General features: G+C 46.5%; 1 protein-coding gene across 1 annotated transcript; it reads right to left on the reverse strand.

Annotated features, from left to right (window-relative positions):
• Nucleotides 1–251: 251 nt before the first annotated feature.
• Nucleotides 252–23,558, reverse strand: LOC119923946 (olfactory receptor 1361-like). Its single transcript, XM_038743101.1, has 5 exons — nt 23,073–23,558; nt 22,569–22,588; nt 6,456–6,894; nt 5,994–6,170; nt 252–275 (listed from the first exon to the last, which is right to left on the reverse strand). Exons 1-5 carry the CDS (start codon nt 23,556–23,558, stop codon nt 252–254), a joined length of 1,146 nt encoding a protein of 381 aa, XP_038599029.1.
• Nucleotides 23,559–24,822: the final 1,264 nt, after the last annotated feature.

The raw sequence follows: 24,822 nt of genomic DNA on the forward strand, positions 1-24,822 counted from the left end.
TGGTGGTTACTAGGTGGTAAAAAGGAGTAGAACGACTCCTGAGTCCTTCATCTGGTGGCAAAGCTCCCTGACCTGGTTTCTTTTCAGTCTCATTTTCCAACTTTGCTGGGCCCTTGTGTTGGGCTTATTAAATGTCACCTGCTATTTCCTCATTAGGAAAGAAGCCTAAGATACTCTTGTGAATTTAGAACTGGAAATATTAGCCCATTTAGCTCACTGTTAGAACCTGCTGGAAAGCCAATTGGCTAACTTCAGGAATAAACTCTACCGATGCACTTTAAGGACAAAGAGAAAAATTAAGATTTCAAATAGGGTAAAGGAAAACTCTATAGAGACCCAAAGACGAATGGGCACCCTAGAAAACGTGGAAATCAGGGCAGATAACAAAAGAGAAAGGATCCCCTACAGTAACACTCTCCCAACCTCACAACTACAATTTTAATGGGGGGTTTTCCCCACTTATTTCTTTGCCAAAAAATCTAGTGCAAACAGTTAACCTCCTGGTCAACATGAATGAAAATCAAAATGAGAATAGTGAAAAAAGGTATGTCTGTTGTGTATGTATTACCATCAACTTACTTCAAGCCATAATGACTCATCTCTTCTAAGCAGGTGACCTGTGGCCTCCGAACTGGCCTAGTGCTTCTGTTGTACTTTTCCAAGCACTTAGTATAGTGCAGCATTGCACTCAGCTTGTGCTCAGTAAATACCATTGCTCCTCCTAAGTGACAGCACACTGAATATAAAGCAACCACCCACAGAGCCCTATCCCAAAATTATCCTGTTTGACATCTAGCTCCCCTGCAGAACCTTTCCTGGAGTCTGACAGTAATTCTCCTCCAGCTAGTCTAACCTTGTTCAGATCTTTATACTTATGCTTCCCCGACCTGTGATTTGTTTTAATGTCCGTCTCCCCTGCTAGACTGTAAGCTCCTTGAGGACAGGGATTATGTCCACTAACTCTATTGTACTCTCTTAAGAGCTTAATACATTACTCTGCACAGAAGAAACACTCAATAATTGATTGATTGATTAAAGTCTACCAGCTGAGATAAACTGAAGAGCACACACACACACACACACACACACACACACCTCAAGAGGGGACTGTGATGGTCGTACCAGGGCAGCTGTGACTGGAACAGTGAGGAGATGATAGATGGAATATTATCTTGTGCTATTGTTGATTCCTTTCTGCTCAGTTGTTCTGTGTTCATTTTCCCCTGTATGTCTGTGCTCCCCTACCCCATTAGATTGTGTGACCCCATAGGGCAGCAGCCATGTCTAAATCAGCATCAAAGCATTTAGTATCCTGCCTCACACACTCTAAACAGTTAATCCAGTTTAGCCCGTCAGCCTTTCCCTTGGTTCCCCTTTGGTTTCCCAAACTCACCCAGAGATCAGAGGTGCCTGTCTACTTGTTTTATTTTGTTGTCTGTCTCCCCCATTCTAGACTGTGAGCCCGTTGTTGCATAGGGATTGTCTCTATTTGTTGCCAAACTGTACTTTCCAAGCACTTAGTACAGTGCTCTGCACACAGTAAGTACTCAACAAATGTGATTAAATGAATGAATGAATCAGAGACTTGACTGACTAAGATTGAATTCTCTGAGCCAGGGAATGAGGCCACCACCTCTGTCGGTGTAGCTGCACCTTCATTAGAAACTGAGACTAGGGATTATTACAAAGCCATTCCAGAACTGTATTTCTTACTCTCTAATGACACCCCTGCCACGCAACACACACACACACACACACACACACACACACATCACTCCACTCATTTCATCCTGGACACCCATCCCCCTTTATTAAAAAATCTCCCCTTGCCCCTGGGCATTGATCCTGTCGCCCTATGGTCCAGGCCTTGTCTCTCAAACCTCATCTGGGAATCTCATGGTGTTGGCCAGCATCCCTGTTTCTGCCCTTGCAGTTGTCACTCGCTTAGAGTTGTCCCGGCCTAAGGACCACTTCTGATGGAGGTTCTGGCCCCAGATGGAGCCAAGACCATTCTACACTAGGGAAGGAAAGGGAAGTTTCCTAAACCCTCCACCTACCCTTGGAAGCATCCCAACTTTCTCTGCCCCCACGACTGATGAAGAGTTTTTTTGTGGTATTCGTTAAGCATCTATTATGTGCCAGGCACTGTACTAAGTGCTGGGATAGATACAAGCTAATCAGGTTGGACACAGTCTACGTCCCACATGGGGCTCACGGTCTTAATCCCCATTTTTACAGATGAGGTAACTGAGGCCCAGAGAAGTGTAGTGACTTGCCCAAAGTCACAGAGCAGGCAAGTGGTATGCCCGGGTTTAGAACCCAAGTCCTTTTGACACCCAGGTCTGGGCTCTATCCACTAGACCATGATGCGTCTCAAGATCTGCTTCTCACTTGAGTGAAAACTCACGCATCTGTTCATTCAGCATAGGTATTGGGAAGAGCTGAATGCTCTGGAAAGTGAGGGGAAACAAAATAGCAGCTTGTCTTACTTGTAGCAAACTGTCTTGGGGTCTTCCTGGGGGTCAGGAATGTACATTTTGATGATCATCTATCCAATTTCTGTAAAGCAAATTCTAATCAGAGGACACCCCAGATGAGACAAACCTGTGGTAAAGTTTGTTATGGAGAACTTACCCTAGGGCTATTAGATCCAGTTGGGTGGTCAGTTTCCCGGTGGACAGTTCTAACCCAGAAGGTCAGTGCTGGTCTGGGGCTCTGTCCATCGCCTCCTCTGAACAGCAGCCTGAGCATGAAGGGGGACCAGGGTCATGGGGCTAAAGGGCTCTCTGGGCAGGAGCACTGCATCCTCACCCACAGGGATCAGTGTGGGTGGGAGTGGGGCTCATGGCAGGATTATTTGCATGAGTCTCTGGGGCCCTGGGACCTCCTGCCTGTGGCTCCCCAAGCTCCTTGTTAGAAACAAACCCCCAGACTCTGCTGATGGAGACATTTCAGACTTAATTAAGACCTCAGTGAAAGGTGTTGAAATCTCTTGGAAACAGGGTCCCCAACTTTCTCAACATTTATGATAAGAAGTTCAGTTTCTCCCCAGGGCTGGGGGAGGGCAGGGACTGCCCACTCTTGGGGTAACCCTAGAAGGTCCACAGAGCCCTGATGTCAGGGAGCTCCTAGCTGCACAGCGGAGGCTTCAGTCCACCCCCTGGTGCTGTAGGGTGTGCGGCTCCTCCCCAGAGCAGGCGACAGGTTAAAAGAGGTCAAAATTAGGTAGATAATATCATAAAAACTCCACTTCTTGCAATAAAGGCTCTGAGGCCAATCCAGGTGTGTGACCGCTGGGTAACTGAGCCAGGTCTGTGAGCCTGTAGGACTGTGAGCCCTATGTGGGACAGGGATTGTGTCCAACCCAATTACCTTATATCTACCATAGCTCTTAGTACGGTGTCTGACACATAGTAAGCACTTAAACACCACAGTTTTATTGTTATTATTATTATTATTATTATTATTATTATTTGGTCCAGATGAAGGGAAAGGAAGATGAAATAATGAGGGATATCGGGTTTGGGTCTTCAAGGTTCCCCACTAGCTGATTTCCCTATCCCAACTCCTCCAAGAGGCCTTTCCTAAGCCCTCATTTCTCCTACTCACCCTCGCCTCTGCATCGCCTATGCACTTGGCTCTGTATCAACTAAGAACTTAATAGTCACTACAACCTCTAAGCACTTGAGAGTCACCCCACCCTCAGCCCCACAGTACTTCATTCATTCAATCGTATTTATTGAGCACTAACTGTCTGCAGAGCACTGTACTAAGCTCTTGGAAAGTACAATTCAGCAATAAAGAGAGACAATCACCGCCCACACCAGGATTACAGTCTAGAAGGGGGGAGACAGACATCAAAGCAAGTAAACAGGCATCAATATCAATAAATAGAATTATATATATATACAGATCAAAACAAGTAAGCAGGCATCAATATAGAGCACTTGTGTACATATCCTTACACTCCACAATTTCCCCTCTCTAATTTATTTCATTGCCTGGTTCCTCCTCTAGACTGTAAGTTCCTTGTGAGCAGGGAATGTGTCTATCAACTCCATTGCATTGGACTCTTTTAAGCATTTAGTACAGTGCTCTGAACAGTCTCTAGACTGTAAGATAGTTATGGGCAGGGAACATATTCTTCAACTAATTCTATGGTAGTATATTGTAGCAGTATCCTGTCAAATCCAAATCCCACACACCAGTACTGTAGTACTATTAACACGTAGCAATATTCAAAGAGAACAGCTACATACTACCCCAAGGTGGAGGAGCCATTAGCAGTAGCTTGAGTGAATCAGTCATTGCCCTACAAAAGGTCAAAGCACTTGGAAAGTGAGAACAAAGCCTAGGAAACAATGTTTCCTTGTTGGGGGCTGAAAGGGAATGAGGATCTTAGCAGGAATCAGAAGGTGGGGAACAGCAAGGAGGCTGTGCAGACCTAATGAATTAGAAAGAATCCAACATCCATCCACTTTTAAAGCCATACTGAAAATACATCTCCCTTAAGAGGCATTCCCTGACTAAGCCCTCATTTCCTCCTCTCCCACTCCCTTCCATGTCACCCTTGCACTAGGATTTGCACCCTTTATTCACCCCTTCCTCAGTCCCATGGCACTTATGTACATATCTGTAATTTAATTCATTTATTTAAACTCATGTCTGTCTAGACTGTGAGCTCACTGTGGTCAGGGAACATATCTACCGACTGTGTTACGTTGTACTCTGCCAAACGCTTTGTACGTTGATCTGCACACAGTAAGCACTCAATAAATACGATTGATTGCCTGAATGAAATACACATACTTTAGCTGTGTCTATTAGCTCTTTCTTTCTTTTTTTGAGGGGGAAGCCACCAGCTGCATCCCCAGAGTGAAGGAACTCCTCTGGCTGGTTGTGCAGGTGGTGAGAGAACTACTCTCAATGAAGGAGAGAGAGGACAGTGAGTGAGCAAGAGAGAGAGAGTCTGAGAGTTTGTGTATACAGGGAGAGAGGTGGAAGTTTGAGCAGCAGGGCAGTGGAAATTAGCAATCAGACCCTTGCCTGCAACTCCCTACTCCATTCTCTCTCCAGGTCTTCCTTTTCCCAGCCACTGATAGAGCCCAGCCTCTACTTCCAGGCCCCATGTGGTAGTGGGGAGGAGTTGGCTGAGCAGCTGGGACTTCTGGAATGGAAATAATTCTTGTGTCATAATTGCCCCCCACCACCGAGGGAGCCTATCAAGCAGGAGGGGCAGGGAGGAGCACCCTATCTTGGGCAACCTGTGGGCACAAGGCCAACCCTCAGCAGCTTAGGAGCTGCTCCTGCTGGAGCCCTGCCTGCCCCGGCACCTTAGAGAATGACCCTGATAGCACAATCATAGTTGGCTCGGCTGCAGGGAGGGGCATGCAGGGCTAGCAATGTGCCATTCTCCGCTGATTGGGCACCACCTGCACTCCAGACCTCAACAGTCTCAGTACTTCATATTGTTAAAGATGTTATGTGGCTTTGAAGATGCCATTCCAACACCCCTGAGAAGGGAAGATGGCCCCAACCTCATCACAGTCAAGAAGGAAATCCGGAAGCTGTGGCAACAACAACTCAACAGTCTCCTGAACGTAGCCTCCTATTACAGAAGATGTGATACTGCAAATTCATTCATTTATTCAGGCATATACAATGAGCACTTACCGTGTGCAGAGCACTATACTAAGCGATTGGGAGAGTACAATACAGCAATAAACAGTCACATTGCCAGCCCACAACAGGCTCACAGTCTAGTGTGGGGGAGGCAGACATCAATACAAATACATGAAATTATGAATAAGAACCCCTGTGCCATGGGGCTGGGAGGGGGAAGAACAAAGGGTGACACACAAGGGACTGGGAGAAGATGAGAAGTGGGGCTTAGTCTGGGAAGGCCACTTGAAGGAGATATGCCTTCAATAAGGCTTTGGCCGGAGCTGGGGAGAGGTCACTGACTTCATGAGAAGAGTTTTCCTGCAGAATACATTCCTCAGGGCCCGTTTCATGTCCTTGTTCCTCAGGCTGTAGATGAAGGGATTCAGCATGGGGGTGACCACCATGTACATCACAGATGCTATCGAGCCCTGCCGGGATGCTTGGGTAGATCTGGGGCTGAAGTAGACCCCAAAACCAGTGCCATAGAACAAGGAGACCACGGACAGGTGAGAGCCACAGGTGGAGAAAACTTTATATCTTCCCCCGGCAGATGGGATTTTCAGTACGGTAGAGATGATATGACTGTAAGAGAAAAGAAGACCTGTGAGGGGAACAACACCAAGAGCTACTAAGATTACATACACCAAGACTTCATTAAAGAAGGTATCAGTACAGGAAAGCTTTAGGACCTGGTTAAGATCACAGAAAAAGTGATGGATTTTGTTTCCTGCACAAAATGATAATCGAACCACCATTAAAATATTTAAGAGGGCATCAAGACTACTGACGATCCAGGACACGACAATCATCTGGGCACAGAGTCGTGGGCTCATGATGGTGGTGTAGTGGAGAGGGTGGCATATGGCCACGTAACGGTCGTAAGCCATTCCTGTGAGGAGAAAATTGTCCAGACTTATAAACAGGATGAAAAAATACATTTGTGCCAGGCAGCCAGTGTAGGAAATGGATTTGCTGTGGGTCTGAACATTGGCCAGCACCTTGGGGACCGTGGTGGACAGTAAGCAGACATCGACCAGGGAGAGGTTGGAGAGGAAGAAGTACATGGGGGTGTGCAGGTGTGGGTCAGAGCCGATGGCCAGGATGATGAACAGGCTTCCCAGGACCCCAAGCAGGTACATCCAGAGGAAGAGCACGGAGAGGAGCTGCTGCTGCTCTGCCCGGTCGGAGAGTCCCAGGAGGAGGAATTCCGAGACGCTGGTTTGGTTTCCCCTCAGCATAGACCTGGAGGATCTGCTGGGGAGATATGGCAGGAGAAAGGCGTGATGGAGCAATTACATCATGGTTCAAACAAACTGGCTCCCAGTTATTGGAGCTCTCGGGCACTGAGGATAAGGAGAAGCAGAGTGACCTAATTGAAAGTACACAGGCCTTGGAGTCAGAAGACCTGGGTTCTAATCCAAGCTCTACCACTTGCCTGCTGCGTGTGACCTTGAGAAAATCAATTAATTTATCTGGGCATCAATTATATCTGTTCCCCCAACTCCTTAGGCTGTGAGCCCTTACTGGGACAGGGACTGTGTCAGGTCTGATTGTGTTATATCTACCCCTGCATTTGGCACATAGTAAGCATTTAACAAATATCTCAAGTATTATTCTTATTTGGAGGTGAATTCTAAGACTCTCTTGGTCCTGTCTCGGGACATTTCCCTGGCTGGGCTACCCAAAATGGGAAATTATTGACTTCCTTGAACCTATGAATTGACACCTTATCGTAGCAGGAGAGTTTGCATAAGCTGATGAAGCTCGGAGCTATACCTTATAGGCCTACCCATAATGGAGAGGTCTAAGTCGAAGCGTCAGACAAAGCCAATTTACTTGTGCTGGGCAACAGCAGCGTTGGGAAAGAGTTAAAGGTGGATGGTCTGGTGATCAAATCGTTGATCAAAGACAACAGCAGAGACTCAAGCTTTTACTACATAGAAGAAGGCGGTGGTAAAGATAGGCAGAATGACCCTAGGACAGAAGATGTGTCATGTGTGTTCATGGAGTCGCTATGGGTCAGAAACAACTCAACGGCCTTTGAAGAAGAAGATGAGCCTCTTAGAAGGCTTTTCATATCTCTATCCTCAGTCCCTTATCTTTCCCAAAGCCCACCACTGTATGCGCGATTGCTTCAGTAAAGATAAATGACAGCCACACTCTGCCCTTCACACATCATTCAGTTGCCGTCTCCTTTCTAGGCTTAGTGATCCTTGCTTCTTTAGTCCTCACTCCAACAGCAAAGGCATTTCAGGGTTCCTGGAAAAGACAGCATTTCTCTGCTCAGCGTGGAGGGGAGAGAAATAGGAGGAGGCTTAAAGAGGAGAATTCTCTGCCCCTCCAGTTATTTTACTCCTTAAACTGCTCTCATCCAGGGTCAGGGCCCCAGGCTTGGTCACAGGAAACCATGAGTGATCCCACTCATTTATCCAGCAAACTCTCCTGACCTCTATATGATTTTGTATCACCCTTTCACATTACCTCTCCCTTTTTCTCCTGCCCCTGTGGAAAGTAGACCTATAAAGTGACCATCAAAATTCAAATACCGCACACTGGTATACTCCACCTTCATTCACCAAATAAGCTAGATAGCACACACTGAAAACTCACAGGAATGGGACACTTGTAGACAAACAAATTAACACAAACATTTGGGCTTCTTCAGTATTTTAGACCATAACTAATGCTGGACTGAACACATACTGTAACCCAGCCCGCACACTTGGCTCCTCTAACACCAATCTACTCTCTGTACCTTGATCTCATCTATCTCACCACGCAACCTCTCACCCACCTCCTCCCTGTGCTTTGGGACTCCCACCCCTTCATGTCTGATAGAGCATCACTCTCCCCACCTTCACAGCCTTAATAAAATCACATCTCTTCCAGGAGGCCTTCCCTGACTAAGCCTCATTTCCCCTATACACTTGGGTCTGTACTCTTAAGCACGTTCATTTTCACTCCACCTCCATATCACTGACCCTCTGTACAAGCGTATATACCTTATACTCTGCCACTTCCCTTATCTTCTCCTCTAGTCTGTAAGTTCCTTGTGGGCTGGGAATATGCCTAGCAATTCCATTGTACTGTAGTCTCCCAAGTGCCTCATACAGTGCTCTACACACAGTGAGCCCTCAGTAAATACCACTGATTGAGTGATTGCAACAAGTAAGGAAATTTGAGATTCCTGAACCTTCTGACTAAGCCTGGACACACTTCCCTGTCAAACCCGTGAATGATGTACAAAGATCAGAAAATGCTTGGTGAAGGCCAGAGAACTTTGGGTGCAGGGTTTGGAGGAAGGGAAATTACTTTTCCAGTTGCAGACCGAATTCAAAGTCTGTCTCTGCTGTACTACTAAAGTACAAACTTTATGTCAGTGGGCACTGCAAGGACATATGGAACAGAGGTCAGTACGAGGAACTTGTCTTGGGACAATAGTCAACCTGGAACAATCGATGTGGCTGAGTGGGGATGCGTAATCGGGGGCTGCTGGGCACCGGGCAAAAATGCTGCATTCTCACCCATAGGAGCAGTGCGGCTGGGAGAGTATTTATTTGCAGGCATCTCTAGGAGGCTGGAACCCCTGGCCTGCAGCTCCCTGAGCTCCTTGTTAAAGGCAAACACTCTGTGCCTGGTCCCTGGCCCCTCTGGGCTCTGTCGAGGGAGATGTCCCAGACCTTTGCTGACTGGTGGAGAGTGATGAAATTTCAGTGGGGACAGAATCCTCCTCCTCCCCTACTGGAGCCAAAGCCCCGCTGGGGGCCAGGATGTTGTCAGTCCCCCTGGACAGCTCTTTCTCTCTCTCAGTGAAGGTGTCACCCAGGCTGGCTCTCCTCCCAAGAATGCCCCAACCCCCTGCTGCATGGGCTGAGGAACAGTCCAGATCTGGGACCCTTCTCTGGAGAGGAAGAATCGGCCAGTGGTCCACATAGCATCCTTTGAAGGCCAGTGGTTATCACTGCAGCCTCAGGCAATATGATCTGGCAGTCAAATCAGGCTGACTACCTGCCAGAGCTCCCCTGGTGACTGCAGTGTGTGAGGTCTTTTTTGACCTGTCTGAGGATCGCCCTCCAACTCCCATACACCCCAAAGCCAACTTTGCGGATTGCTTGCACAGAAATACTCAGAGACAGGCAGTACCAACTTCATGCATTCAGCCACACTTAAGTGAGGACATAACCCCTTCACCTCCTCATGTTCTGCATGGCACTATCACAGCATGCCATGCATGCTTAACATAATAAGATCATATGCAAAATTTTCAGCAGAGTGCTTTGTTGCTGCTCCCACATCGCCACCACCAGGAGCACCCATTTTTCATTTTCAGCATGGCCAGTGGGTAGAAGAGGGGAACTTGATGGCAGAACTTAGAAGGGGCAGAAAAAGAATAATAATAATAATAACAATAATAAAAATGGCATTTGTTAAGTGCTCGCTATGTGCCAAGCACTGTTCTAAACGCTGGGGTAGATACAATGTAATTGGGTTGTCCCAAGTGGGGCCCACTGTCTTAATCCTCATTTTACAGATGAGGTAACTGAGGCCCAGAGAAGTGAAGTGACTTGCCCAAAGTTACACAGCTGACAAGTGGCAGAGCCGGGATTAGAACCCATGATCTCTGACTCCCAAGCCCAGGCACTTTCCACTGAGCCACAGTGAGGTGGGGGAAGGAAATGAAAGAAAGAAGGAACAGAGAAGAGAAAAGAAAGAAGTCCAAAAGGAGGATCACCTCTTCTTTTCCTCTGCTGCCTCCCTGAGAAGCAGTGTGGCTTAACAGAAAGAGCCTGGGCCTAGGATTCAGGGGATCTAAATTCTAATAAGTCATACTTATTGAGTGCTGACTGTGTGCCGAGCACTGAACTAAGCACTTGGGAGAGTAAAATACAATAATTAATGGCACATTCCCTGCCCACAACCAGCTTCCTGACTAAGCCACCTGCCTGCTGGGTGACTTTGATGAAGTTGATTTTCCGTGCCTCAGTTTTCCCATCTGTAAAATGGAGATTAAATATCTATTCTCCCTCCACACAGACTTTTTCTGATCTGATGATCTTGTATCTTCCCCAGTACTTAGTGCAGTGCTTGTTGCATAGTTAGCACATAACAAATACCACGGTTATTAGTAGTAGTATTGTTATTATTATTTTTGTTATGATCCCCACCTGGGATTGGGTGTGAGTTTGTGCCAGGACGGGCACGAGCAACTTACCTGGCAAGGAGGAGGTATGGGCTCATTTACCTAACCCCCCACCTCCTCTGCCAAGGTGGCCAGTAAATCCACTGGGATGGCAGCAGCAATGGCGGTGCTAGGCTGTGAGCCTTTTTAGACTGTGAGCCCACTTTTTAGACTGTGAGCCCACTGTTGGGTAGGGACTGTCTCTATTTGTTGCCAACTTGTACTTCCCAAGCGCTTAGTACAGTGCTCTGCACACAGTAAGCGCTCAATAAATACAATTGATTGATTGATTGATAGGCACCCAACGGGGGAACACAAGTGGTGTCACTCTCAGGTCAGGACCAGCTGACCATGACTGTGACTGCTGATGCTATAGAAAGGATCTGGTTCCATTCGTTTAACAATAATAATAATAATAACTGGATATTTGTTAGAAACACTTCCTATGTGTCAAGCACGGTGCCAAGTGCTGGGGGTAGAGACAAGATAATTAAGTAGGACACAATCCCTGTCCCACACAGGGCTTCTCGTCTCATTCCCGTTTTACAGATGAGTTAACTGAGGCACAGAGAAGTTAAGTGACTTGCCCAAGGTCACACAGCAGACAAGCAGCAGAGCTAAGATTAGCAACCAGATCCTTCTGACTCTCTGCCCATGCTCTATCCAATAGGCCAAGCTGCTTTTCATAGATTCTCCAGAGCACACACTTAAGAAGCCTCCAAGAAGCTAGAGGCATTGTTTGATGGAGAAGAAAGAGCTAGTTCTCCAGGGCTGGGCTGAGGGAAGGGGGTCCAATACCCATCCTTCCTCCTAAACTGTGAGCCCCATGTGGAACAGGGACTGTGCCCAGCCTGATTAACTAGTATCTGCCTCAGGGCTTAGTTCAGTAATGGGCACATAGGAAGCACTTTACAAATACTACAATTATTGCTAATATTATGCTTTGCACCCCTTTGTGTTCACCCAATGAAATGAAGGTATGTTTCCATACCCCTAGAGCACTGGCATACGAGTGAATGAATGAATGAATGAATGAATGAATGAATGGCTTTCTATGACAACCTAGCCCACACACTTCACCCCTCAATCACCAGCGAGCTCACTCTGCCCTGTTCTTCTCTATCTCGCTGCCTGAACCCCTTGCCCACCTCCTCCCTCTGGCCTGGAATTGCCCTCCCTTCCGTCCCCCTCCATAAGCCAGACCACCACTCTCCCCACCAAGAGGCCTCTTTTCCCCGACTCCCTCTCCCTTCTGTGTCATCTCTGTACCTGGATCTGTATCTTTTGTGCACTTGATATTCACCTACCACCCCCTCAGCCCCACACCACTTATGTAGATACCCATAACCTATTTATATTTATGTCTGTCTCCCTCTCTAGACTGTAAGCTCGTTATGGGCAGGGAATGTGTCTACCAATTCTGCCATATTACACTCTCCCAAGCACTTGGTACAGTGCTCTGCACATGGTAAGCACTCAATAAGTATGATCGATTGATTGCCAAACAACAGAGGCAGAGATACAGTCCATCACCTAAGGCACTCATTTGCTCCTAGAGACAGAGAATGGAGTCGGCAGGGGAACCTGCATCATCTTCCCCGACTTTGGCCTTGACCCTCAAAGGCAGAAGAGCCCTTCCTGTCCAGAGGAAAGAGTTTACCACAGTTAGCCATCACCACAGCCCAAAATTGCTCTGCTTCCAGGTTACAGGTCACTACACCAGAGACCTCCAGGTAGCTAGTGTGGGCTTGTTCTCTACTTCAGGTTGATTGCAGGTTGACCCACTCTAGACACAGCTCCCCTTCAAAGATTTTCCCCAATCTTCTTGACAGACCTTAAAGCAGAGGAAATTAAAGCTTATCCTAAAATTGTCTAGTCAGTGTGAACATCATTCTAACTGCAAAGAATTTAGAAAAATCCCACTAGAGCTACTAAAAATGAAGTCCCCCCTCTAGACTGTAAGCTCACTGTGGGCAGGGAACATGTCTACCAACTCTACAGTATTACACTCTCCCAGGTGTTTGTTACAGTGCTGTGCACACAGTAAGGACTCAATAAATATGACTGATTGATTGACTGATTGTACAAATATCGTACCTTGTAGTTTCAATAGACATGCTGTTTCCAGCATCAAGCATGTTTTACGATTTGGCTTCTTACTGTCATGACCTTCTTGAAGCTTCTACTAGAAAGTGCCAATATTTTCTTGTTTTCAGAATGCCAGTCTGGTCTCTGTGCCACACGGAATTTAGATGTAAATTCATATTGTCTGACACTTGATTTTACTGTATCTTAAAAACATTTCATCTGTCTCCCCTGTTTTTGGTCACTGTCTTTCAGCTCACCAGAGAGCAGATGTTTGCCCCTCCTACTGACCTCCTCATATGTCCAAGTCCCATCTGAGACAGAGACTGTGTCTGAACTGATTATCTCAACTATCCCCCAGCGATTAGTACATTGCTTGACACACAGTAATTACTTAACAAATTCCACAATTATTATGTTTATTATTATTATTCACTGAGAAGCTGTGCGGAGGTGAGCAAAGCTTCACTGCTAATACATGGAATTCATTTCCAGCTTCACCTGTAGAAAGAGCACAAGCATAATCCTTGTCCAGTCAGTTTTCAGCTTGTACCAGGGGTTCATTTCATTTCATCCTGGACACCCATCCCCCTTTATTGAAAAATCTCACCTTGCCCCTGGGCATTGATCCTGTGGCCCTATGGTCCAGGCTTTGTCTCTCAAACCTCATCTGGGAATCTCATGGTGTTGGCCAGCATCCCTGTTTCTGCCTTTGTAGGTGTCTTTGCTTAGAGTTGTCCCGGCCTAAGGACCACTTCTGATAGAGGTTCTGGCCCCAGATGGAGCCAGGACCATTCAAAGCTAGGGAAGGAAACCCTCCACCTACCCTTGGAAGCATCCCAATATTCTCTACCCCAATGTCTGATAAACAGCTTTTTTACAGTATTTGCTAAGCAATTATCCAGTGCTTAGAAAAGTGCTTCGCACATAGTAAGTGCTTAACAAATACCACTATTACTATTTATTATGTGCCAGGCACTGTACCAAGTGCTGGGATAGATACAAGCTAATCAGGTTGGGCACAGTCCACATCCCACATGGGGCTCACGGTCTTAATCCCCATTTTTACAGATGAGGTAACTGAGGCCCAGAGAGGTGTAGTGACTTGCCCAAAGTCACACAGCAGACAAGTGGTATGGCCAGGTTTAGAACCACAGTCCTTTCAACTCCCAGGTCTGGGCTCTATCCACTAGACGATGATGCGTCTCTAGAGCTGCTTCTAACTCGAGTGAAAACTCACTCATCTGTTCATTCAGCATAGGTATTGGGAATAATAATAATAATAACAATGGCATTTATTAAGTGCTTACTATGTGCAAAGCACTGTTCTAAGCACTGGGGAGGTTACAAGGTGGTCAGGTTGTCCCACGGGGGGCTCACAGTCTTCATCCCCATTTGACAGATGAGGGAACTGAGGCCCAGAGAAGTGAAGTGACTTGCCCAAAGTCACACAGCTGACAATTGGTGGAGCCGAGATTTGAACCCATGAGCTCTGACTCCAAAGCCCAGGCTATTTCCACTGAGCCATGCTGCTTCTCCTAATGCTGCTTTCCGGAATGTTCCGGAAAGTGGGACAAGGTGTGAGTTGTGAGGGCAAACAGAAGAACAGCTTGTCTTACTCGTAGCAAACTGTCTTGGGGTCGCTTTGGGGATCAGGAATGTACATTTGATGATCATCTATCCAATTTCTGTAAAGGAAATTCTAATCAGAGGGCACCCCAAATGAGACAAACCTGGGGTAAAGTTTGCTGTGGAGAACCTACCCGCGGGCAGTTGGATCTAGCTGGGTGGTCCGTCCCCCAGCTGACGGTTCTAACCTGAAAGGTCAGTGCTGGTCCGGGGCTCTGTCCCCGTGGGTTCAGGCCCCTCAGTCGTCCATCACCTCCTCTGGACAGCAGCCTGAGCATGAAGGGGACCAGAGTCATGGGGCTGCAGGGCTCTGGGCAGGAGCGGTGCACCCTCACCCACAAGGGTCAGTGTGGGTGGGAGCGGGGCTCATGGCAGGACTATTTGCAAGAGTCTCTGGGCCCCTGGGTCGCCTGGCCTGTGACTCCCCAGGCTCCTTGTTAGAGACAAACCCCCAGGCTCTGCTGATGGAGACGTTTCAGACTTAATTAAGACCTCAGGCGGAGGTGTTGAAATCTCTTGGAAACAAGATCCCCAACTTTCTCAACATTTATGATGTTGAGAAGGTCAGCTTCTCCCCAGGGCTGGGGGAGGGAAGGGACTCAAAATTAGGTAGACAAAATCATAAAAACTCCACTCCTTGCAATATAGGCTCTGAGGCCAATCCAGGTGTGTGACCACTGGGTAATTGTGCCAGGTCTGTGAGCCTATAAGACTGTGAGTCCTATGTGGGACAGGGACTGAGACAGGTAGATGTAAGGTCCAACCCAATTATCTTATATCTACCCTAGCTCTTAGTACAGTGACTGGCACCCAGTAAGAGATTTACAAATACTACAATTATTATTATTATTATTATTTGGTCCAGATGAGGGGAAGGGAAGATGAAACAATGAGGGAGATCAGATTTGTGTCTTCAAGGTTCCCCACTAGCTGATTTCCCTATCCCAACTCCTCCAAGAGGCCTTTCCTAAGCCCTCATTTCTCCTACTCACCCTCCCCTCTGCATCGCCTATGCACCTGGTTCTGTAACAACTAAGAACTTAATAGTCACCACACCCTCTAAGCACTTGAGAGTCACCCCCTCCTCAACCCCACTAATGATGTGTATATATCTATAATTCTATTTATCTATTTTGATGATACTGATGCCTGTCTACTTGTTTTGTTTTGTTGTCTGTCGCCCCCTTCTAGACTGTGAGCCCATTGTTGGCTAGGGATTGTTTCTATCTGTTGCCAAATTGTACCTTCCAAGCGCTTAGTACAGTGCTCTGCACACAGTAAGCACTCAATAAATATGAATGAATGAATGAATGAATAAGTACTATTGATTGATTGAAATACATTCATTCGGCCTCATCTACTAAGCTCTTTCTTTCTTTTTTTGAAGGAGAGGCCACCAGCTGCATCCCCAGAGTAAAGGAACTCCTCTAGCTGGTTGTACAGGTGGTGAGAGAACTACTCTCAATAAAGGAGAGAGAGACACAGTGAGTGAGCAAGAGAGAGAGAGTCTGAGAGTTTGTGAATACAGGGAGAGAGGTGGAAGTTTGAGCAGCAGGGCAGTGGAAATTAACATTCAGACCCTCGCCTGCAACTCCCTACTCCATTCTCTCTCCAGGTCTTCCTTTTCCCAGCCACTGACAGAGCCCAGCCTCTGCTTCCAGGCCCCACATGATAATGGGGAGGAGTTGGCTGAGCAGCTGAGGCTTCTGGAGTGGAAATAATTCTTGTGTCATAACTGCCTCCCCACCCTCCCACCAAGGGAGCCCATCAAGCAGGAAGGTCAGGGAGGGGCACCCTATTTGGGCAACCTGTTGGCACAAGGCCCACCCTCTGTATCTTAGGAGCTGCTCCTGCTGGAGCCCTGCCTGGCCCGGCACCTTAGAGACTGACCCTGAGAGCACAATCATGGCTGGCTTGGCTGCAGGTAGGGGAATGCGGGCCTGGTAATGTGCCATTCTCCACTAACTGGGCACCACCTGCACTCCAGACTCAAGCAGCATGACTCAGTGGAAAGAGCCCGGGCTTGGGAATCAGAGGTCGTGGGTTCTAATCCCGGCTCCTCCACTTGTCTGCTGTGTGACCTTGGGCAAGTCACTTAACTTCTCTGTGCCTCAGTTACCTCATCTGTAAAATGGGGATTAAGACTGTGAGACCCACGTGGGACAACCTGATTGCTTTGTATCTACCCCAGTGCTTAGAACAGTGCTTGGCACACAGTAAGCACTTAACAAATACTATCATTATTATTATTATATTGTTAAGGATGTTATGTGGCCTTGAACATGCCATTCCAGCACTCCTGAGGAGAGAAGATGGCCCCAACATTATCACAGTCAGGAAGAAGATTCTGAAGCTATGGCAACAACAGCTCAACAGTCTCCTGAATGTAGCCTTCTATTACCGAAGATGTGATCCTGCAAATTCATTCATTTATTCAATCGTATTTATTGAGCGCTTACCATGAGCAGAGCACTATACTAAGCTATTGGGAGAGTACAATACAGTAATAGACAGTCACATTCCCTGTCCACAACAGGCTTACAGTCTACAGTGGGGGAGGCAGACAGCAGTACAAACAAATGAAATTATGAATATGAACCCAAGTGCCATGGGGCTGAGAGGGGGGACGAGTAAAGGGAGCAAGTCAGGGCGATGCAGAATGGAGTAGGAGAAGAGGAAAAGTGGGGTTTAGTCTGGGAAGGCCTCTTGAAGGAGATGTGCCTTCAGTAAGGTTTTGGCCGGAGTGGGGTGAGTGAAGAGTAATTATCTGTCAGAGCTGAGGAGGGAGGGCTTTCCAGGCCAGAGATAAGACGTGGGCTAGGTATGAAAAGACATGCCAACAGGCTAAGACATGGCATTTATTGAGGTAGTTTCCACAGGAGTTGGACCTAATGACATAACCACCGAGATCTACAAGCATGGAGGCCACACTCTGTTTAAACACTTACTTTAGATTTTCCTCAACATTTGGGACATAGAGGAAATAGCATTGGATCTCAAAGCTGCCTCCATCATCACCATCTTTTTTTTAAGTATAGTACTTGTTAAGGGCTTACTATGTGCCAGGCACCATACTAAGTGCTGGGGTTGATACGAGGTTGAACACAGTCCCTGTCCCTTATGGTGCTCACAGTCTAAGTTGGAGGGAGGAGAATTTAATTCTCATTTTACAGATGATGTAACTGAAGCACAGAGAAGTGAAGTGATTTGCCCAAAGTCACACAGCAGACAAGTAGCAGAGCTGGGATTGGAACCCAGATCCTCTGACTCTCAGGCCCATATTCTTCCCACTAGGCCATGCTGCTAGCCTTCCAAAAGGAAGATGAAATTTCAGGCGGAAATTATCAAGGCACCTCAATTCTCTCCACTGAGCCAACAAGATCCTAGCAGGAAGAATATTGCCCAGTGAATATTCCTGGCTTCAGATCACAGTGTGGCACAGCAGACATGATCATAGCAGCATGGCAGATTCAGGGAAAATGAAAAGGTCGGTACCAAGACCTCCATATAGATTTCCTAGGCCTTATGAGAGCCCATTTGATCCCATCAGTAGTTCTGGACTCTGGAAATTGCTTAATAAATTTGGCTGCCCCCAAAAATTCATTAAACTCTGAAACTTCCTCCTGGAGGCCTGGATGGCTGTGCCAGAGCTAGGGATTTCCACATCTGGTCCATTCCCTATCACCAATGGGGTACCGCAGGCCTGCACAGTGGACCTGCTCTTGTTCAATTTATTCCATGCAGCCATGATGGAAGATGCACAAGAGATCTGGGAGCATTTTCTAAGTCAACAGACTTCAAGCATCATCCCAAGTCCTAGAAGTAGTCATTCAAGAATTACTGAATGAAAATGATTGCACCATAGAGGCCCACACCCAAGAAGACATGCAGATGATTGAAAATTACTTCATCAAATCAGCTTGGTGTTACTGACCTAATAAGACTTAAGATGATTGAGTTAATGTTTCAGCCTGCCCAGAGAAGGCCTATGTAGAAACAAATATCCATATTGGTAACACAGAGACAAATGCTGTCACATAATTATATTACTTTTCAAGACATTGGCCAGGGATGAAGCAATAGATCAGGATTAGAAATTCAAATCAGGAAAGTCAGCACATTCTTTGAGAGACTGTCATTCATTCATTCATTCAATCAATCAACCATATTTATTGAGCATGTACTGTGTGCACAGCACTGTACTAAGCTCTTGGAAAGTACAATTCAGCAATAGAGACAATCCCTGCCCACACTGGGCTTACAGTCTAGAAGGGGAAAGACAGACTTCAATAAAAGTAAACAGGCATCAATATAAATAAATAGGATTGTAGATATATACACATCAAAACAAGTAAACAAGAATCGGTAGAAATGAGTAGGATTATAGCTATATATGTATATTCATAAGTGCTGTGGGGCGGGGATGGGGGGGAAGAGCAGAGGGAGCAAGGTGACGCAGAAGGGAAGGGGAGCTGAGGAAAAGGGGGGCTTCGTCTGGGAAGGCCTTTTGGAGGATGTGAGCCTTTAATAGGGCTTTGATGGGGGGAAGAGTGATATTTTGGCAGATTTGAGGAGGAGGGCGTTCCAGACCAGAGGTAGGACATGGGCCAGTGGTCAGCGGCGGGACAGGCGAGACTGAGGCACAGTGAAAAGGTTAGCACTGGAGGAGTAGAGTGAGTGGGATGAGAAGTTAGAAGGAGAGAACGCAGTTGAGGTAAGAAGGGGCAAGGTGATGGAGAGCTATGAAGTTAATCATGAGGAGTTTTTGTTTGATACAGACGTTGTTCATTCATTGAATCATATTTACTGAGAGCTTAGTGTGTGCAGAGCACTGTACTAAGTGCTTGGGAAAGTACAATGCAGCAATAAAAACAGACAATTCCTGCCGACAATGAGCTCACACTCTATCCGCCCCAGCATTTAGTACAGTGCCTGGCCCATAGTAAGTGCTTAACAAATACCATAATTATTATTATTATTAGGATTAATAGAGGGGAGGAGACAGACATCCTGTCGATAGCAGCGCTGACAGATTCACTGATAGGGCGTGGTCAACTGGACTCCCCTTTTACTGGGGCTGCTGTCCCCTTGGGGTGGGGGGGAAACTGAGGCTGGGATGGCGTTCCCCGCTGGGCTGATGGGGTACTCCCCTTCCCAGCTCACCCTACAGAGAGAAGGTCCAGCCCTCCTCGCCCCTGCAACGAGGGGGGGGGCGGGGGAGAGACAGCGAGCCCTCTCGAGAAGCCCCTCCTCCCCCCCAACCCCCGGCCCCCTTCTACAAGACTGAGGTCACGTCGCAGCCGACTGGCAGAGCCTGGATTTGAAAAGAAATGGTAGATGAGAGATGGAGCAATGACTGAATGGTGCCATGGGGTCAAGGGAGCATACCCTTCTCCATGGCTGTGGGAACCGGACCCCAAACAAGCACCACATCTAGCTCCTTGAGCAGTTCCAGCAACCTCACTTGTGGGCCAGACGCAACATTAAATGGCAAGACAGGACCACCAATAATGAAGTCCTAGAACCAGGTTAGTGTCCTAGCATTGAATCTCACCTCAAGACAGCTGCTCTGGGGAGGCAAGAAGAATGGATGACATTAAGATATTCAACAGCTGCTATAGGATGAGATGAAATTAGGAAACTGAAAATAGGGAGAACAGAAGAAACCTGAATGAGAGAAAAATACAGTAAACCAAAGCATCAAACAGTGGTGCGTCGCAGTTGAAATCAGCATAGCACACTGCAGTCAAGAAAGGAACAGCTCTTCCTGAGTAGAAGAGCTGATCCTGGGTAAGGATCATGAGAAAAGGAAACAAAAGTGAAAACAGCTTCAATCACTGTAGAAAACATGACAGCACCACACAGGCCAGGTCACACTCCCAAATATATGTTTACCATTAGTGGTATTTTCTTCAGGCACTTTTTTTTAATGGCATTTATTAAGCACTTACTATGTGCAAAGCACTGTTCTAAGCGCTGGGGGGATACAAGGTGATCAGGTTATCCCAAGTAGGGCTCACAGTCTTCATCCCCATTTTACAGATGAGGTAACTGAGGCACAGAGCTGTTAAGTGACTTGCCCAAAGTCATACAGCTGACAAGTGGTGGAGTCGGGATTCGAACCCATGACCTCTGACTTCAAAGCCCGTGCTCTTTCTACTGAACCACACTGCTTCTAACTATATATATATAGTTATATATGTATATAAAACAATGATATATATATATGTATAACTATATATATAACTGCATATATATGTATATATATATATAACTATATATATAGTATTATGTGTAAAGCACATAGGGAGGACTGGGGAGCTAATTTGTGCAAAGCATTGTACTGGACCTTTGGAACATTCAGTAGAAATAAAAGACAGGCTACTTGTCTTTGGGGAGTTTACATTCTGGGGTAATTCAAGATAAGGTCCTGCCTCTGGCCTGAAATGCCCTCCCCTCCTCAAATCCAATAGAAAATTACTCTCCCTCACTTCAAAGCCTTATTGAAGGCACATCTCCCCCAAGAAGCCTTCCCAGACTAAACCCCCCACCTTTCCTCTTCTCCTACTCCCTTCTGTGTAGCCCTGACTTGCTTCCTCTTTTTGTCCCCCCTCCCAGCCCAACAGCACTTATGTACATATCTGTAATTTATTTATTTATATTGATGTCTGTCTCCCCGTCTCCTTGTGAGCAGGGAATGTTCATTGTTGTACTGAACTCTCCCAAGCCCATAGTAAAGTGCTCTGCACACAGTAAGCGCTCAATAATTATGATTGAATGAACGAATGATAAATGATTTCCTAAAGAATGCAGATTCCTGTTTCAAACTTTAATGCTTTGTAAATGTTCAAGACCAAACAAAATTTAAACTATCAACTCATTTTATTTCTTGAGTCTTCTTGACATATAATCAGCTAACCTGTAGATACAAGCACTCAATTTGATTTGTGGCTGATGTGGCTCAGCGCTTAGAACAGTGCTTTGCACATAGTAAGTGCTTAACAAATACCATTATTATCATTATTATTATTATTATTATTATTAGAGGATGATGAGCATGTTCAGAACATCTCCTATTGGATGAAAAAAGCACAAATAGGCTAAGAAAACTAATGAGGTCAGAAATTTAGAAAGCGTTTGTTGGCCCCAAATGAGCCTTTAGTCTCAGCTTTGCACATGGGAATCTGTAGCTGAGAAGAACCTTGGAGGTCCCAGCTCTGTGGTCCCCCATCTAACAGAAGAGAAACATCCCCAGAGAAAGCTGGATCAGCTGGCAGGTTGTAGGTCATAGGTTTGCTCTGGGACAGGAGAAAAGGATCAGAGTGCACTTGCCCCATTAATTAGCTCATTGTAGTCTCATCCCTGTGAGGAAGGAATGAGCAGATATCATTCTCTCCATTTTGCAAATGAGGAAGCTGAGGGACAGAGAGATACGTTGACTCCCTCAAGGCCACACAGCCAGCCAGTGAGATAACCCAGGCCTTCTAACCCCCAAACCCTGTATTCTTACCACTAGACCATGCTACCCTGACATGGATGAAGTCAGTTCAGCATGCCCTAATGGGGAGACCACGGGCCTGAGAGTCAGAAGACCTACGTTCTATTCCCAGTTCTGCCACTCGTCTGTGGAGTAACTTTGGGCAAGTCCCTTTGCTTCTCAGTTTCTTCAGCCATTAAATGGGGACTCAATACCCTTTCTCCCTCCTACTTGACTGGGAGCCCCATGTGGGACAGGGACTGTGCCCAGCCTGATTATCTTGCTTCTACACCAAGGCTTAGTACATGACTTGGCACATAGTAAGCACTTAAATACCACAATTGTTATCATCAAAGGTGATTTCATTCCTTGTCAGTCTTGCCCAGGATTGACTAAAGAGCCTAATTTGCAAGCTGAATCACCACATTCATTCCTTCAGATGTATTTATTGAGCATCCACTGTGTACAGAGCACTGTATTAAGCACTTGGAAAGAACAAAAGAGCAATCAAGAGAGACAACTCCTGCCCACAACGGGCTCACAGTCCTGTGGTACTTCCTAAGATCCAGGAGGAGAGATCACTAACTTCATAAGAAGAGTTTTCCTGCAGAACACATTCCTCAGGGCCCGTTTCATGTCCTTGTTCCTCAGGCTGTAGATGAAGGGATTCAGCATGGGGGTGACCACCATGTACATCGCAGATGCTATAGAGCCCTGCCGAGATGCTTGGGTAGATCTGGGGCTGAAGTAGACCGCAAAACCAGTGCCATAAAACAAGGAGACCACAGACAGGTGAGAGCCACAGGTGGAGAAAACTTTATATCTTCCCCCGGCAGATGAGATTTTCAGTACAGTAGAGATGATATGGCTGTAAGAGAAAAGAAGACCTGTGAGGGGAACAACAGCTAAAATTACTAAGAATACATGCACCAAGACTACATTAAAGAAGGTGTCAGTACAGGAAAGCTTTAGGACCTGGTTAAGATCACAGAAAATGTGATGGATTTCGTTTCCTGCACAAAAGGATAATCGAACCACCATTAAGATATGTAAGAGGGCATCAAGACTGCCGATGCTCCAGGACACCACAATCGTCTGGGCACAGAGTCGTGGGCTCATGATGGTGGTGTAGTGCAGAGGGTGGCATATGGCCACGTAACGGTCATAAGCCATCCCTGTGAGGAGAAAATTGTCCAGACTTATAAACAGGATGAAAAAATACATTTGTGTCAGGCAGCCAGAGTAGGAAATGGATTTGCTGTGGGTCTGGACATTGGCCAGCACCTTGGGGACCGTGGTGGACAGGAAGCAGACGTCGACCAGGGAGAGGTTGATGAGGAAGAAATACATGGGGGTGTGCAGGTGCGGGTCAGAGCCGATGGCCAGGACAACAAACAGGCTTCCCAGGATCCCGAGCAGGTACATCGAGAGGAACAGCACGAAAAGGAGCTGCTGCTGCTCTGCCCAATCAGAGAGTCCCAGGAGGAGGAATTCCGAGACGCTGGTTTGGTTTCCCCTCAGCATAGGCCTGGAGGATCTGCTTGGGGAGATATGGCAGGAGAAAGCCATGATGGAGCAATTACATCATGGTTCAGACAAATTCGCCCCCAGTTATTGTAGCTTTCGGGCACTGAGGATAAGGAGAAGCAGAGTGGCCTAATGGAAAGCACACGGGCCCTGGAATCAGACCTGGGTTCTAATCCCAGCTCTGCCATTTATTTGTCCTGCTGCAGTGTGACCTTGAGAAAATCAATTAATTTATCTGGGCATCAATATATCTGTTCCCCCAACTCCTTAGGCTGTGAGCCCCTTCTGGGAACAGGGACCTGTGTCAGATCTGATTGTGTTCTATCTACCCCTGCACTTGGCACATAGTAAGCAGTTAACAAATGCCTCAAGTATTATTCTTATTTGGAGGTGAATTCTAGGACTCTCTTGGTCCTGTCTCGGGAACATTTCCCTGGCTGGGCTACCCAAAATGGGCAATTATTGACTTCCTTGAACCTATGAGTCGACACTTTATCGTAGCAGGAGAGTTTACATAAGCTGATGAAGCTTGGAGCTATACCATTTAGGGCTACCCACAATGGAGAGGTCTAATTTGAAGCGTCAGACAAAGCCGATTCACTTGTGCCAGACAGCAGCAGCATAGGAAAGTGTTAAAGGCAGATGGTCTAGTGATCAAATCATTGATCAAAGACAACAGCAGAGACTCAAGGTTTTACTGCATAGAAGAAGGCAGTGGTAAAGATAGGTACTCCCCTATCTTTACCAAGAAAACTCTATGGATATACATTCAAGAATGGCGCTAGGACAGAAAATGTGTCATGTGTGTTCATGGAGTCATTATGGGTCAGAAACAACTCAACGGCATTTGAAGAAGAAGAAGATGAGCCTCTTACAAGGCATTTCATATCTTTATCCGCAGTCCCTTACCTTTCCCAAGGCCCACCACTGGATGCTTCATTGCTTCAGTAAAGAAAGATGACAGCCACACTCTACCCTACAGAGACCTTGATTCAGTTGCTGTCTCCTGTCTAGGCATAATGAGGAGTTTTAAAGAGGAGAATTCTCTGCCCCTCCAGTTATTTCACTCCTTAAACTGCTCTCATCCTGGATCGCGGCCCCAGGCTTGGTCACAGGAAACCATGAGTGATCCCACTCATTTATCCAGAAAACTCTCCTGACCCCTATATGATTTTGTATCACCCTTTCACATTACCTCTCCCTTCCTCTCCTGCTCCTATGGAAAGTAGACCTATAAACTGACCATCAAAATTAAAACACC

This window comes from Tachyglossus aculeatus, unplaced genomic scaffold, assembly GCF_015852505.1.
Source record: "Tachyglossus aculeatus isolate mTacAcu1 unplaced genomic scaffold, mTacAcu1.pri scaffold_67_arrow_ctg3, whole genome shotgun sequence".
NCBI lineage: Eukaryota > Metazoa > Chordata > Mammalia > Monotremata > Tachyglossidae > Tachyglossus > Tachyglossus aculeatus.